General features: G+C 37.3%; 1 protein-coding gene across 7 annotated transcripts in view; it reads right to left on the bottom strand.

Moving 5' to 3' along the window:
• The window catches only part of chl1b (cell adhesion molecule L1-like b), a 225,820-nt gene that overhangs the window by 73,761 nt on the left and 134,496 nt on the right, over positions 1-17,563 (bottom strand). For 5 of the 7 annotated variants that reach the window (XM_062045690.1, XM_062045671.1, XM_062045716.1 and 2 more), the window contains 6 exons: positions 12,692-12,862; positions 12,512-12,541; positions 12,241-12,352; positions 7,691-7,872; positions 2,622-2,753; positions 543-683 (listed from right to left, as the gene is read on the bottom strand). In XM_062045690.1, coding sequence (XP_061901674.1) covers positions 543-683; positions 2,622-2,753; positions 7,691-7,872; positions 12,241-12,352; positions 12,512-12,541; positions 12,692-12,862 — 768 coding nt within the window. The remainder of the gene's footprint in view (positions 1-542; positions 684-2,621; positions 2,754-7,690; positions 7,873-12,240; positions 12,353-12,511; positions 12,542-12,691; positions 12,863-17,563) is intronic. The other 2 variants (XM_062045707.1, XM_062045698.1) reach the window with 1 other exon arrangement.

The raw sequence follows: 17,563 nt of genomic DNA on the forward strand, positions 1-17,563 counted from the left end.
CGGCTGCAGCACAATGCAGCATCTGCTGTGCAGGCCAGGAGTAAAACAAGCTTGAGACAATTGATTCAAATTGGGGAATTTACCATTGTCTTTCTCTTTGTTTATATTCGGTGTGCTTGCGGAAAAGGAAATGAAAAGAGGATAGAGTGAAGCACGTTTTAGCCAAGCGCCTAATTGACGTGGTCTAATTATACGCCATCAGGAGCTTTATCAACTTCCTTATCGCTCAGAAGGAATCCGTGAAAGCAACATGTTTGTTTTATGACCAGGAATTACTATGGAATGGAGTGGAAATTAGCATTTAATGGGCAAAAGGAACAGATCTTGTTCCTTTGGGAAGAGTGTGGCTCATCGACAGATACGCTCCCCTGAGCTTCTTTCAGCTTTATGAGCGTATGCCAGCATCAGCACCACTTCTCCCTACCCAGGTCCATCATTCTGCAATCTCCAAGTCTCACGTTTCGTTATGTTGAATCTTGCAGATCGCTTTTCCATACCAAAAATAACAAAAAACCCACATGGGTGAAATGTGTTCGACTTACTCATAACCATGATGTTGGCGTTGGCCAGGAGGGATCCGTGTCTATTGGATGCTTGGCACTGATAGACGGCGCTGTCAGACTCTTTGGCATTGCGCAAGATGACGGTGTCATCAAAAACCTTCCTGTTAGCTGCAGGGACTTCTGTAAATAGAGTAGAGGTAAAGTAGTTTAGTTTAGTTTATTATTTCTTCGGTCAGTGGTCAACAAAATAAACGCACAGTTTTACATTAACAAGCAGGTTTACATTCATAAATTGACAATTAATGTTGTAAGTAAACAACATTGTCGTGTTTACACTGAAAAAAGAGGGACATAATTAATAAATGATGGGTCATGCCAGAATCTAGTGTTTTTTTGATTATGCTTCAAAACTAATCCAAAGGTCTTGATAATGACTTTTGATGTTTACTAAAAAGGAATGGCACACTAATCAAATTATGTTCGGGATATCAACTTACATTCTTATATCTTCAACATATTAGTATATTAGTGTATTTATTATTGTTATCTTATCTTGTTGTCTGCATAATTGAGACAGGCTAGTCCAGGAGTCCCCTAAACTAAGGCCCACGGGAAGTCCCAAGTTTAAATTTTTTTATTATTTTTTTTAATCATTATTTTTGAAAATTTGTCCTTGCTAATCCATATTATACCGCTTGTTACTCTCTGTGTCTCTTAGCTGCCCAGGCAAATCAAATTGTCTAAAAATGCATCGATAATGTGACATCATCGTGCTCGGAATATATATATATATATATATATATATATATATATATATATATATATATATATATATATATATATATATATATATATATATATATATATAGTTCAAACCCCGGCCGAGACATACCAAAGACTCTACAAATGGGACCCATTACCTCCCTGTTTGGCACTCAGCATCAAGGGTTGGAATTGGGGGTTAAATCACCAAAAATGATTCCTGGGCGCGGCCACCGCTGCTGCTCACTGCTCCCAGGGGGTGAGGGTGATGGGTCAAATGCAGAGGATAATTTCACCACACCTAGTGTGTGTGTGACAATCATTGGTAATTTAACTTTAATATATATATATATATATATATATATATATATATATATATATATATATATATATATATATATATATATATATATATATATATATATATATATATATATATATATATATATATATATATATATATATATATATATATATATGTTGCAGCCCTAATATATAAATACAGCCCAGCCCCCGGCCGTATTTTTTTAACCCAATGCAGCCCCGGAGTCAAAAAGTTTGGGTACCCCTGGGCTAGTCCCTTACCATTTCATTAAATCAGAGGTTCTTACCCTTTTTGACCTTGGGCTTCACTTTTCCACTACATAGGGGCTCGGAGCCCGATCAAATATTAACGCTGAATTATTAATCTTACTCTTGATTTTCATCATATTCAATAATTATATCCAATCTTCAGGTACTTATAGTTTAACAGGATAAACTTTGTCAAATGATATGAATCACAACAAATATTATAAAAGCTTAGGCCAGGCTGATTACAACAATACATCCTAAAATAAATAAATTAGAACTAATTTAATATTAAATATTAATAATAATATATTTTTTATTAAACTTTAAATAGAATTAAAGTGCAAATGAAAATACAGCTGCACCACTTTAGTCATAATTTTTGCGCTTCACAAAATTCTCTAGGACTTCTTCTGTTTGTTTGATTTGTAATTACTGCCACAAGTGGTGGAAAAGTGTGTTACAACTGAGTAGAGCGAAATATTTTTGGCGGTCCGGTGCCCTATGGTTAAGAAACACTGGCTTAAATCCTGCAAATTATATCACAAGACTCAAGATGATACAACATGTTGCTATGATACCATCTTCGTATCCCCGAAGTGAGATCCCAATGTCAAGATTTCTGTGTTTGCAACAGCTGAGTGTGAGGTTACTATGACAAAGTCGATCCCCGCCATCCGCTGAGCATGTCTTCCCATCCATTAGGTTATCGGCCGTTTAGAGCAAAACAAACAAGAAAATGTGCCAATCATTTGCAAATTCAGACCCAAAACATGCGGGACTAACCATGCAGAGGCAGACCGTTCACTCTCCAAGTTATTGTCGGCTGGGGAGTCCCGGTCGCTGAGCACTTGATGAGCACATCCGAGCCAATCATACTGAGCTGACTCTCAGGCTCAAATGCCCACTCTGGAGGCTCTGGGAAGACACAATTAGGACATGAGACATTAGACATTAAACAGTTACAATAACTGAATGTATTTCGTACCAACGCTTCATTGGAATATAAGCATAAGCTTTAATTGGAAACGCAGGCAATGTTTCCATTGTCTGAATGCAGTGCTTTAAAAAGATAACACACATATATATATATGCAATGATGTTATTCATTTGCCAGAGGATATTTAAAAAGAAATTGGACATAATCATGTGGTTTTACTGAATCTTTAGTCTCACATTTGTTAACAATTTACAACCACATGAAGGACATGAATAAGTGAATATACTTTATAGTCTTCCTGACAATAATTCCTTATTGAGGTACCGTATTTTCCGGATTATAAGGCGCACTGCCGATGAATGGTCTATGGACTATCTGTTTTCATATATAAGGCGCACCTGATTATAGGGCGCATTAAAGGAGTCTTATAGATGTATATTTTTTTCCAAATTGACACCACTTCCTTGTGGTCTACATAACATGTAATGGTGGTTCTTTGGTCAAGATGTTGCATAGATTATCAATCAATCAATCAATGTTTATTTATATAGCCCTAAATCACAAGTGTCTCAAATGTTTTACAGATCATCTTCAAGCCGCTTTCTGACAGTCGCTTCCGGATGCACCGTTTTGTGGGCGGTCTCATTTACGTGGCTCAACTTCGACAGCGTCTTCTCCCTGTCATCTTTGTTGTAGCGGTGTAGCGTGCAAGGACGGGAGTGGAAGAAGTGTCAAAAGATGAAGCTAACTGTTTTAATGACATTCAGACTTTACTTGAGTCAATAACGGAGCGGCATCCCCTCATCCGTAAACAACAACAATGTGTCCCGTGAAAAAACGTCGGACCGAAACTCTCTAATAACTAAAGTTCCTTGGGTGAATAATGTAAACTCACTACACCGGTATGTTTTAGCGCTTTCATGGCGAGTTCACTGACATATATAAGTAAGAACTTTACACTATGTTATATTAGAAATGGCAAAACAAAACGCCTTATACACACACCATACTAATACTCGTATGTTTAATGCGCCGACAATCCATCAAGTGGTGCGGCTTCATAGCTTACCAAAGTCGTACTAAAACATTTTGATGGATTTTTGAGCGCCGTGTGTAATGTTCTATATTTTCAATGGAACATATAAAATGTTGGTGTTGTTTACTTGAGTCATATTGTCATCATAGTGCAGTCTACACATAGCTCTTATGTTTGACTGCCATCTACTGGTCACTCCTATCATTACACCATGTACCAAATAACATTGCTTTGAGGTCGGTAAGCAAAACCATAATTATTCCATACATTAGGTGCACCGGGTTATAAGGTGCACTGTCGAGTTTTGAGGAAAAATAATAATTTTAAGTGCGCCTTATAGTCCGGAAAATACGGTAAGTGGAAATGCATTGTTGTGTCCCAGTTGATCTGCCCAGTAGGGACGTTGGTTAATTATACTTTCATCAGCACAATTCAAAGATATATCAAGTTTGTCCCATGTTGATGAATGAAGTACTGTTCCAAACACACAAAAAGTATAGAGTTAAGCTGTCACCTGTGTTCTGCATTTCCCTGGTGATATATTAAAAAATCCAATATGGTGGTGGAATTAAATTATTACCTAAAGCTACGAACAACAGAGAATACCAAGGGTATTGATTTTTTTTTGTGTCAGATGTTTTCCTATGTCGGAATGTGCAAGTCATTTAAGTTTATTTTTGTAATTAGTGTGTATGTCAAATGCAAAATTTTAATTTGATGCCGCATGTATTTAATAAAAAATCTGTATTTTATGTTGTAAAGAGCCTTTGCAGTATGTTACAAAAGTCTAGATGTGTCACTGTTCTGACAAATAGTAGGTTGTCAATTATATTTATACATTTTGTTATACATGCTTCTAGTATGCATATATTGTATTTTAATACAGCTGTCTATCACGTTTGGGTCGCATATTAGTGAATGGTAGTGTTCCCGGGGGAGGAGTGGCGTGCAGGTAAAATGCTCATTTATTTTAAACACAGGCAAAACACAAAACAGCGTGTTGCTGGTAGAAAGCACGTGAAGTAACAGGCTAAATCATAGCTCTTAGCATAGCATGAAAAAAAAAAAGAAAACATAGTCAGTCAGCAACGGCCAACAAAGTACCCGCGCCAAGTGAGTGGCGAAACCAGGTATAGAAGGGGCCGTGATTAATGGAGCCAGCAGGTGGGGACACTAATCACTAAACGAAGGCAGGTGTGGAGAACGGGAATCAGTAAATTAGAAAGTAAACATAGGAAATGGCCCTAAAACATAGGAAAACTAGGACACAAAAAAACGTTCATTAATCATGTATAATCACACCATAATTTTAATTGCACATGCTACTTTACGTTAACCGCAGATGTTTACCTGCAAAGATAAGTGAGGAGACTCCGACTGGTGTGCTCGCTGGCAAATTTTGGTTCAAAATAGACCTTCAGATGACACAGTTACCAAGTTTTTTTTAGTAAATACACTACGAGCATTTAAGTAAAGCATTTTTTTTTAATTTTGGACAATAACATTGCATTTATTGAAAGTAAAAAGCTGGGTCTAGTGCTTTCGGTTTCGCTAGTAAAGCACACACACAATTCCGGGTGCAATGTTGTGAATGACTTGAGGAAGTAGCAGAATGTAAAAAAAGATACTAGTTTAGTTCATCTGTAGACTGCAAGTAGTTGACGTGTCCAAAGCTTTCAAAAGTGCTTAGCAAAGCGTTCAATAGTGCCCAAAGTCTCCTATCAAGCGCGTAATATAGCATCTAACAGCAGGCAACACAAATGATGGATACTCAGCTCAACTTTGTCCTCTAGCCACGCCAAATGCAGGTAACAACACACCTTTTATAGACCCCGCCTCTACTGACATGTGTTCTGTGAATACACACCCACAAAAACACTACTTGACCTTGTATACACATTTCTGGCTCCTATGACCTCGAAATATTGAGGCATTTTTTAATGTCAATTTAAATTATGCAAGCGAGTAATATACTGAGATTAATCATGATTAATCATAATTCAAAAGTGTGATTAATTTGACTAGTCATGATACCAAGAGCAACTAGCGAGAGAAAATGGATGGATGGATGATAATCATCATTCAAAAGTGTGATGAATCCAATTCCAAAAATTAATCATCTGACATTTTTAGATGCTTTATTACATTTTTCATAGTTAGGTTCAAGGGTGAGCAGGAGCCTACCCAAGGCTGACTGCGTGAGAAGCAAGCTACACTCTAGACCAGGGGTCCCCAAACTTTTTGACTCGGGCCGGGGGCCGGGCTGTATTATTATATATATATACAGTATATATATATATATATATATATATATATATATATATATATATATATATATATATATATATATACATTCCTCGCACACTAATTGACTGAAAGAATGCGCACTTTGCCGATGATGTCACGTTATCGATGGGAAAATGCATTTTTAGACCCAAAAGGGACAAGCGGTAGAAAATGGATGGGTGGATAATTGATTTTAGGCTCCAGCACCCCCTGCAAATCTGAAAGTGACAAGCAGTAGAAAATGGATGGATGGATGGATGATTTGCCTGAGCGGCTAGGAGACACAGAGAGTAAAAAGCAGTAGAAAATGGATTAAAAAGACAGATTTTTTGAAATAATGAAAAAAAAACAAAAAAACATATATATATATATATATATATATATATATATATATATATATATATATATATATATATATATATATACACTGTATATATATATATATATATATATACATATATATATATATATATATATATATATATATATATATATATATATTATATATATATATATATATATATATATATATATATATATATATATATATATATATATATATATGTCTTAATTTGATTATCCAAAAAATTGTGCTCGATACCATGGTAGAGCGTAATATGTATGTGTGGGAAAAAAATCACAAGACTATTTCATCTCTACAGGCCTGTTTCATGAGGGGTTTACCTCAATCCTCAGGAGATTTTTTTTCCCACACACACATATATATATATATATATATATATATATATATATATATATATATATATATATATATATATATATATATATATATATATATATATATATATATATATATATATATTTATATATATATATATATATATATATATATATATATATATATATATATATATATATATATATATATATATGGTAACACTTTAGTATAGGGAACACATATTCACCATTAATTAGTTGCTTATTAACATGCAAATTAGTAACATATTGGCTCTTAAGTACTCATTACTAAGTACTTATTAATGCCTTATTCTATTATACAACTAGTTAGCCATTAACTAAGAGTCTTCCCTAAATAACCTCATAATGATTGCTTATTAGTAACCCTAACCCTAACTATAACCCTAACCCTAACTACAACCCTAACCCTAACCCTAACCCTTATATGTTCCCCTAGTGTCCAAATAACTTTTGTTAGTTTAATAAGCAACTAATTAATGGTGACTAAAGTGTTACCATATATATATATATATATATATATATATATATATATATATATATATATATATATATATATATATATATATATATATATATATTATAATTGTTGTTTTTTTTAATTTGCACTCGGATTTTGGACGCTGGCGGGTCATAGTTTGGGGACCATTGCTCTAGACCATTTGCCAAATAACCACAGGAAATATATACACAACTATTCACATCTCTTTAGACAATTTAAGGTCTGCAGTTACCTGGACACACATGTTTTTGTACTGTGGGAGGCATCAGGGAGCAAAAACCCACACAAGCACAAACTCCACTACAGAAAAGGCTAACCCACGATTTGAACCAGCAGTGATCACTCAATAACGTTCTATTGCGCATTTTAATTACCTTCAACGTTTACCGTGAAGTAATGGACCACTTCTCCGAGTCTGTTCTTTGCCTTGCACATGTACTTGCCACTATCTTCTTGTTCCACGTTTGTTACAATCAGCAGTTTTCCATGACTCTCGAGTTTGGCTTTACTTGGGAGCTTGTGACCCATTTTGACCCACTCCACCTGTGGGGTCGGACTTGAAGACAAATGACAAAAACAGACAAACATGGTTATATACTTCTTCAGACAGATGTTCTGTCCATTGATGCACTTTCTGTTCTACGTATGGCTACACCTAGTTATAGGTAAAAGCCTGTATAATGTTACAGTATTGTAGGGCTGGGCGATATATCGAGTATACTCGATACATCGCGGGTTTGTCAAATGACTATATCGTGAATATTTGAGTACCGTATTTTTCGTAGTATAGGTCGCTCCGGAGTATAAGTCGCACCGGCCGAAAATGCATAATAAAGAAGGAAAAAAAACATATATAAGTCGCACTAGAGTATAAGTCGCATTTTTTGGGGAAATGTATTTGATAAAACCCAACACCAAGAATAGAGACATTTGAAAGGCAATTTAAAATAAATAAAGAAAAGTGAACAACAGGCTGAATAAGTGTACGTTATATGAGGCATAAATAACCAACTGAGAACGTGACTGGTATGTTAACGTAACATATTATGGTAAGAGTCATTCAAATAACTATAACATATAGAACATGCTATACGTTTACCAAACAATCTGTCACTCCTAATCGCTAAATCCCATGAAATCTTATACGTCTAGTCCAGGGGTCTCAAACTCAATTTACCTGGGGGCCACTGGATGCAGAAACTGGGTGAGGCTGGGCCGCAAGAAAAGATTTCTTAAAAAAAATCTAACATGCACTTTTTAATGAATTCACCTCCTTTGAATGGCTTTCCCGCCCTAGCAACCATCTCACTCACCATGTAGCTAGCTTTGACTGCTGCATCGCTCTTTTCGCTTGCTTTCTTGACGAAATCTTGTTGCCTCAGTAGACTGGTTTTAAAATTTGCAACCCGGTTCACTCCCCTAGTATTTTGCATACTCCTCAGCATGTCTAGTTGTATAATGACGTTTCAAATTGTATTCCTTGTGCAACGCAACTTTCTCTGTATCAACTACAGAAAAGAGCTATAAGGATTATTCATAAAGTAGATTACTTAAAACACACTAACATATTATTTATTAATTCGGGTTTATTGAAACTACAGGAGCTAGTAAAGTTACAGACATTATGTGTCATGTTTAAGGCTAAAAGTAAAACATTACCAGCAAATTTACAAAAAATGTTTGTCATCACTTCTGAGAATGAAGAGCATAGAAGAAAAGGTCATTTCAATTCTTGACGAAATCTTGTTGCCTCAGTAGACTGGTTTTAAAATTTGCAACCCGGTTCACTCCCCTAGTATTTTGCATACTCCTCAGCATGTCTAGTTGTATAATGACGTTTCAAATTGTATTCCTTGTGCAACGCAACTTTCTCTGTATCAACTACAGAAAAGAGCTATAAGGATTATTCATAAAGTAGATTACTTAAAACACACTAACATATTATTTATTAATTCGGGTTTATTGAAACTACAGGAGCTAGTAAAGTTACAGACATTATGTGTCATGTTTAAGGCTAAAAGTAAAACATTACCAGCAAATTTACAAAAAATGTTTGTCATCACTTCTGAGAATGAAGAGCATAGAAGAAAAGGTCATTTCAAACATCAGTATTCAAGGACAACTTTAAAACAAATGTGTATATCAGTGGTGGGGGTTAAACTATGGAATTCTCTTTACAAGAGATAAAAGATTGTAAAAATATATTCCAATTGAAAAAATATATAAGGACAGAACAATGAGATCATATGGACAGCCATAACTGTTTACATTTTGCTTTATATTTATTATTTTACTTATTTTTTGCCTAGTTTTGTATTTGTTTTGTATCATCCTGTGAGGTGTATACTACTTATTTTGTTTTTTTTGTTCTTTTTGTACATCATGAAGTTTTGCACTTCTTGTGTTTTTTTGTTTGTTTTCGTTATATTTGGATGTAATTGTTTGTTTATATGATATCATTAAGTAAGACTACGTACTATGTTGAAGGGGGCAGAAAAATATAAGATTTTTCTTCATCCTGCTCCTTCTCAGGCATTGGTGTGTAAATGTATAATTTAAAAATTGAGGTATAATTGTCTATCGATCAAAGATGCACATCAATGAAGGAGATAAATAAAAATGAAATGAAATGAAATAAGACACGTCGGGGTGCCCCTGTGAAAGAAATATTGCATCAAAAATCGTCTCTGTCTGGAGCCAACGGGAGGAGGGTGGGGGGTGGAGTTTACAGTTACGGTAGCACAATTAGCCCCGAACGGGTTAACATCACCACGTCTGTATCAGCGCTGGGGTCCAGTGCACCACACTTTTGTATTGTCGCTCGCTCCTTCGGCGGAGTGCTCGTCTTCCCCGCCCGGACTGTTTACAACGGGGGCGGGAGCGAGCAGGCGGGCGAGGGAGGGAGGCAGGGAGGGAGGAAGGAAGAGCGTGTGTCATAGAAAAGCGGCAAAATGTTTCTCTGCTTGCATTACGCAAGTGACATCAATGCATACTTGCCAACCTTGAGACCTCCGAATTCGGGAGATGGGGGGGGTTGAGTTGGGCGGGGTTAGGGGTAGCGGGGGTGTTTTTGTAGCCCGGAAGAGTTAGGGCTGCAAAGGATTCTGGGTATTTGTTCTGTTGTGTTTATGTTGTGTTTAGGTGCGGATGTTCTCCCGAAATGTGTTTGTCATTCTTGTTTGGTGTGGGTTCACAGTGTGGCGCATATTTGTAACAGTGTTAAAATATAAATAAAATAAAATATGACCACCCTCAGTGTGAAATGTATGGCTGTTCCTCAAGTATGTCTTGCAATAACCTGCGTGTGTCTCTAGAAGCCTCATACAACATGTGTCTGGGCTGGCACGCTGTTAGTATGGAGAAAAAGATGATGCGGTGACAGATTCTAGAGGACACTGATGACAGTGCCATCACGGCACGCCCTCGATATTGTCGAGAGCCTCATACCACAACGTGATTGGTAGATTTCTTCAGCTCCGCACACAAAGCTGTCAAGCGCCATTCATTTAAAACTCGCGGGCCGCACTAACATTAAACTTTCATATTAAGGTGGGGGCCGCAAAATAACGTCTCCCGGGCCACAATTGGCCCGCGGGCCGCGTGTTTGAGACCCCTGGTCTAGTCTCTTACGTGAATGAGCTAAATAATATTATTTGATATTTTACGCTAATGTGTTAATAATTTCACACATAAGTCGCTCCTGAGTATAAGTCGCACCCCCAGCCAAACTATGAAAAAAACTGTGACTTATAGTCCGAAAAATACGGTATACGTTCTCACGCAGTTCCTTTTATAGTTGCGGGCATTACACTACAGGCCTTTCTCACTCTTTCTTGTCTCTCCTTCTCACAGAGACATAAAACAAGCGCGCCTTCTTACATACGTCACATACCTTCTTACAACGTCATACGCCCTCGCGGAGCAGAGAGGTAGCGGCATGGGTAACGTTAGCTGTGGCAGGTGGTGCAAGCGGAACCGTGCGAGTGGTAATACGAGAGAGACAAGGTGCCAATCTGGTAACAAATGGAGGAAGAAGAATCCAGCGTCTGGCGGTGGTTTGACTTCAAGCGGGAAGATGTTGAACAGACAACCGTAATATGTCAAGTATGCGGCAAAAGCGTTGCTACAAAAAGTAGCACCACTGCTAATTTGTAGCATCATTTGAAAAGTCACACGCTAGAGAATAAGGAGTGCTTGAATCTCCGCATGTCAACATCTCCGGCCGGTGCCACACCCAAGAAAATGCCGAAGCAACCAGCACTGACCCAATTGAGCCTGGCGTCTTCCATTTCCACATTAGAAAAATAGTCAACAACAGAAGGAGATGACGTCCGCAAGAACCTACCAAATAGCGAAGGACATACACTATTTGATTTACTATTATGCAGCTCATTTTTATTTGACAATTATTGAAATATATTGTGTGACATCATGCACAAAAGTGCACTTTATTTGTTTTTAACTATTGTAGTGGCGTTCTGTACATAAAGTGCACTTTAATTCAGTGTTGTTTTGATGTGTCATCTTAGTGACATCATGCACAAAAGTGCACTCATAGCTTGTTTTAAAATGTCTCTGACAATCTTGCACTTTCTGTTTTTGGAAATGGCATGAATGTTTGTGCCACTGCTTAATAACTGTTTAATAAATACAGTTTGGGTCAATTTACTTAGTTGTGATTTCCCTCTCTGCATGCAAGTTCAAAACGAGCATATATTGATGCAGTATGAAAAATAATGTTTTAATGTAGACACATGGAATCATCATACTGCTGTGATTATATGCATAAAGGCTAAGGCAAAATATCGAGATATATATCGTGTATCGTGACATGGCCTAAAAATATTGAGATGTTAATAAAAGGCCGTATCGCCCAGCCCTACAGTAGTGTCAATGTTGCAAGTAAACATGTGTTGTGACTCACAATCCCTCAGGAATGCACTCAAGTTTCAAGTCCTCTCCTTTGACCAGCTGTTTCTCTGATCTAACACCAGAGGGCGTCATAAGCAAGGGTCTTCTCTGCAGGATGGCATTGGCTGGTTGGCGCATGAGTCAAGGAAGAAAGCAATATTGTGAGTTTTACATATTTACAATAACACAACTCACACACACACATAGACAACCACTGCATATAGCTGCTCATGCATGCAACACAACCAACATTTTAAAAAAATGTAAGTGCTCTGAAAACTCACCAATTTCAGGGCTCATGCTATGACTTTTTTCTGAAATGCAGGAGGGCGGCATGAAATAAAATGACAACGTATTGCACACCAATGAACACTAAGCAGATGCACATCCATGACACATATGGAGTATGGAAATTACCAACATTTTTTTTTTTTTGGAGGGAATTTCGCTAGGTTGAAACCTACTTGTCTTGACGTTGACAGACATGGCTGTCTTCTGAACTATGGTTCGGATTCTTGGGAAGGCGGCGAAGCAGCAGTAGTCCCGCCTGCTGTCCTTCTCCACGGCGTGAGAGAAGTACAGGTCTCCGTTCAAGCCCATGGACACCCTCTCATCCTGTTCTATATGTTGGAGGTCTGAACACACACAAGAATATTAGTCAATATGATTGGTAGTTTGTTATTTGTAATCATGCAGGTGAACTGATGAACTGAACTACCTCATGGATACAATTATACTGTACATCAGGGGTCACCAACGTGGTGCCCGCGGGCACCAGGTAGCCCGTAAGGACCAGATGAGTAGCCCGCTGGCCTGTTCTAAAAATATCTCAAATAGCAGCACTTACCAGTGAGCTGCCTCTATTTTTTAAATTGTATTTATTTACTAGCAAGCTGGTCTCGCTTTGCCCGACATTTTAATTCTAAGAGAGACAAAACTCAAATAGAATTTGAAAATCCAAGAAAATATTTTAAAGACTTGGTCTTCACTTGTTTAAATAATTTCATAATTTTTTTTTACTTTGCTTCTTATAACTTTCAGAAAGACAATTTTAGAGAAAAAAATACAACTTTAGAAATGATTTTAGGATTTTTAAACACATATACCTTTTTACCTTTTAAATTCCTTCCTCTTCTTTCCTGACAATTTAAATCAATGTTCAAGTAATTTTTTTTTTTTTTATTGTAAAGAATACAAAAATGTTAATTTAATTCTTCATTTTAGCTTCTGTTTTTTCGACAAAGAATATTTGTGAAATATGTCTTCAAACTTATTTTGATTAAATTTCAAAAAAATTATTCTGGCAAATCTAGAAAATCTGTAGAATCAAATTTAAATCTTATTTCAAAGTCTTTTGAATGTCTTTTAAAATTTTTGTTGTGGAAAATATAGAAGAAATAATGATTTGTCTTTGTTAGAAATATAGCTTGGTCCAATTTGTTATATATTCTAACAAAGTGTAGATTGGATTTTAACCTATTTAAAACATGTCAACAAAATTCTAAAATTAATCTTAATCAGGAAAAATTACTAATGTATTCCATAAATTATTTTTTTAATTTTTTCAAAAACATTCGAATTAGCTAGTTTTTCTCTTCTTTTTTTTCGGTTGAATTTTGAATTTTAAAGAGTCGAAATTGAAGATAAACTATGTTACACAATTTAATTGTCTTTTTTTTTTTCATGTTTTCTGCTCTTTTAAACCGTTCAATTAAGTGTAAATATCATTAATTGTTGATAATAACATAGAGTTAAAGGTAAATTGAGCAAATTGGCTATTTCTGGCAATTTATTGAAGTGTGTATCAAACTGGTAGCCCTTCGCATTAATCACTACCCAAGAAGTAGCTCTTGGTTTCAAAAAGGTTGGTGACCCCTGCTGTACATTGTCTCTGCTTAATTTTTATCCAGCAGTGTGTCAACATGTCCTTTGTAATAGTTTCTGTTCAGTTTAGCAGCATTGTGGCCACATCCATTCTGAAGCCCATAGAGCTAATTGCTAATTAATCATCCCTTCCTAAGCCGTCATAATGACATATTCATGGCCGTGTGTCTTAAAGGCCTACTGAAATTATTTTTTAAAAATTTAAACGGGGATAGCAGATCCATTCTATGTGTCATACTTGATCATTTCGCGATATTGCCATATTTTTGCTGAAAGTATTTAGTAGAGAACATCGATGATAAAGTTCGCAACTTTTGGTCGCTGATGCCTGTACCGGAAGTAGGGTGACGTCGCAGGTTGAAGGGCTCCTCACATTTCCCCATTGTTTACACCAGCAGCGAGAGCGATTCGGACCGAGAAAGTGACGATTACCCCATTAATTTGAGCGAGGATGAAAGATTTGTGGATGAGGAACGTCAGAGTGAAGGACTAGAGTGCAGTGCAGGACGTATCTTTTTTCGCTCTGACCGTAACTTAGGTAAAAGGGCTCATTGGATTCCACACCTTCTCCTTTTTCTATTGTGGATCACGGATTTGTATTTTAAACCACCTCGGATACTATATCCTCTTGAAAATGAGAGTCGAGAACGCAAAATGGACATTCACAGTGACTTTTTTCCCCACGACAATACATAGGTGAAGCACTTTAGCTACGGAGCTAAATACGATAGCATCGTGCTCAAATGCAGATAGAAACAAAAGAAATAAGCCCCTGACTGGAAGGATAGACAGAAGATCAACAATACTACTATCAGGAGACACCAAACCAAACACTGGACCTGTAACCACACGGTTAATGCTGTGCCGCCTGTCAAAGCCTAGCAATGCTGTTGCTAACGACGCCATTGAAGCTAACTTAGCTACGGGACCTCGTCAGAGCTATGATAAAAACATTAGCGCTCCAACTACGCCAGCCAGTCCTCATCTGCTCATCAACACCCGTGCTCACCTGCGTTCCAGCGAACGACGGTGCGACGAAGGACTTCACCTGATCATCGATGCGGTCGGCGGCTAGCGTCGGATAGCGCGTCTGCTATCCAACTAAGTCCTCCTGGTTGTGTGGCTGCAGCCAGCCGCTAATACACCGATCCCACCTACAGCTTTCTTCTTTGCAGTCTCCATTGTTCATTAAACAAATTGCAAAAGATTCACCAACACAGATGTCCAGAATACTGTGGAATTTTGCGATGAAAACAGAGCTATTTTGTATTGGGATACAATGTGTCCAAATACTTCCGTTTCAACCATTGACGTCACGCGCAAACGTCATCATACAAAGACGTTTTCAACCAGAAGTTCCCCGGGAAATTTAAAATTGCACTTTATAATTTAACCCGGCCGTATTGTCATGTAGTGCAATGTTAAGATTTCATCATTGATATATAAACTTTTAGACTGCGTGGTCGGTAGTAGTGGGTTTCAGTAGGCCTTTAAACCAGTGTTTTTCAACCACTGTGCCACGGCACACTAGTGTGTGGTGAGATACAGTCTGGTGTGCCGTGGGAGATGATCTAATTTCACCTATTTGGGTTAAAAACTTTTTTTGCAAACCAGTAATTCTAGTCTGCAAATGATGTGTTGTTGTTGAGTGTCGGTGCTGTCTAGAGCTCGGCAGAGTAACCGTGTAATACTCTTCCATATCGGTAGGTGGCAGCCGGTAGCTAATTGCTTTGTAGATGTCGGAAACAGCGGGAGGCAAGGTGCAGGTAAAAAGGTGGCTAATGCTTAAACCAAAAATAAACAAAAGGTGAGTGCCCCTAAGAAAAGGCATTGACGCTTAGGGAAGGCTATGCAGAACGAAACTAAAACTGAACTGGCTACAATGTAAACAAAAACAGAATGCTGGACGACAGCAAAGACTTACTGTGGAGTAAAGACGGCGTCCACAATGTAGATCCGTACATGACATGACAATCAACAATGATCCCACAAAAAAGGATTAAAAACAACTGAAATATTATTGATTGCTAAAACAAAGTAGATGCGGGAAATATCGCTCAAAGGAAGACATGGAACTGCTACAGGAAAATACCAAAAAAAAGAGGAAAAAGCCACCAAAATAGGAGTGCAAGACAAGAACTAAAACACTACACACAGGAAAACAGCAAACAAGTCAAAATAAGATGTGACAGGGCGTGACAGTACACTTACTTTGAGACAAGAGCTATATTGATACATGATTGGTTATGGTTTAAAGTCATATCCAACAATTGCGACAACGACTTTTTACTGTCAACTGAGTTTCGTTTTTTAAAGATTTCTGCTGGTGGTGTGCCTCCGGATTTTTTCAACGCAAAAAATGTGCCTTGACTCAAAAAAAGGTTGAAAAACACTGTCTGAAACAATTGTACTATTTTGTTTATATTGTAGCCGAACATTTTCTCTAAAGTTATGTTGTCTAAAGCAGTGGTCCCCAACCTTCTTTGCACCACGGTCCGGTTTAATGTAGGCATTGTTTTCAGGGACCGGCTTTTGCCAGATAAATAACAGCAAAAAATAAATGCATGAAAAATACAACTCACTATAACGCTGAATTAGTGGGAGCCCTGGGCTTGTTTCTTTGCAATGAGATGCACAGCAGACTGCAGATGCAAACCAGCCTTTGGCTACAATCTGTCACATTTATATTCTATATGTTCATTAATGTGCATTGTATCATGTCACAAAGTTATAACAAATACAACAAATGGCAACTTCCTATGAGGAGTTTTATTGTACATCTATAAACGAGCTTATTGGTGTGTCTGGTGGAACAGGCGAAAGTTAAGTAGGAGTTACAACGAAGTTGACGGGGAGATGACGCCTTTTGTATGCAAATAGACCGGCAATGCGCCTTATAATCCGGTGCGCCCAATGGTCCGGAAAATATGGTAATACCTAATTTATCGCTAGCCGTCGTACAAACCCCGTTTCCATATGAGTTAGGAAATTGTGTTAAATGTACACTACCGTTCAAAAGTTTGGGGTCACCCAAACAATTTTGTGGAATAGCTTTCATTTCTAAGAACAAGAATAGACTGTCGAGTTTCAGATGAAAGTTCTCTTTTTCCGGCCATTTTGAGCGTTTAATTGACCCCACAAATGTGATGCTCCAGAAACTCAATCTGCTCAAAGGAAGGTCAGTTTTGTAGCTTCTGTAACAAGCTAAACTGTTTTCAGATGTGTGAACATGATTGCACAAGGGTTTTCTAATCATCAATTAGCCTTCTGAGCCAATGAGCAAACACATTGTACCATTAGAACACTGGAGTGATAGTAGCTGGAAATGGGCCTCTATACACCTATGTAGATATTGCACCAAAAACCAGACATTTGCAGCTAGAATAGTCATTTACCACATTAGCAATGTATAGAGTGTATTTCTTTAAAGTTAAGACTAGTTTAAAGTTATC

This window comes from Entelurus aequoreus, linkage group LG01 (assembly GCF_033978785.1).
Source record: "Entelurus aequoreus isolate RoL-2023_Sb linkage group LG01, RoL_Eaeq_v1.1, whole genome shotgun sequence".
In the NCBI taxonomy this organism is placed as follows: domain Eukaryota; kingdom Metazoa; phylum Chordata; class Actinopteri; order Syngnathiformes; family Syngnathidae; genus Entelurus; species Entelurus aequoreus.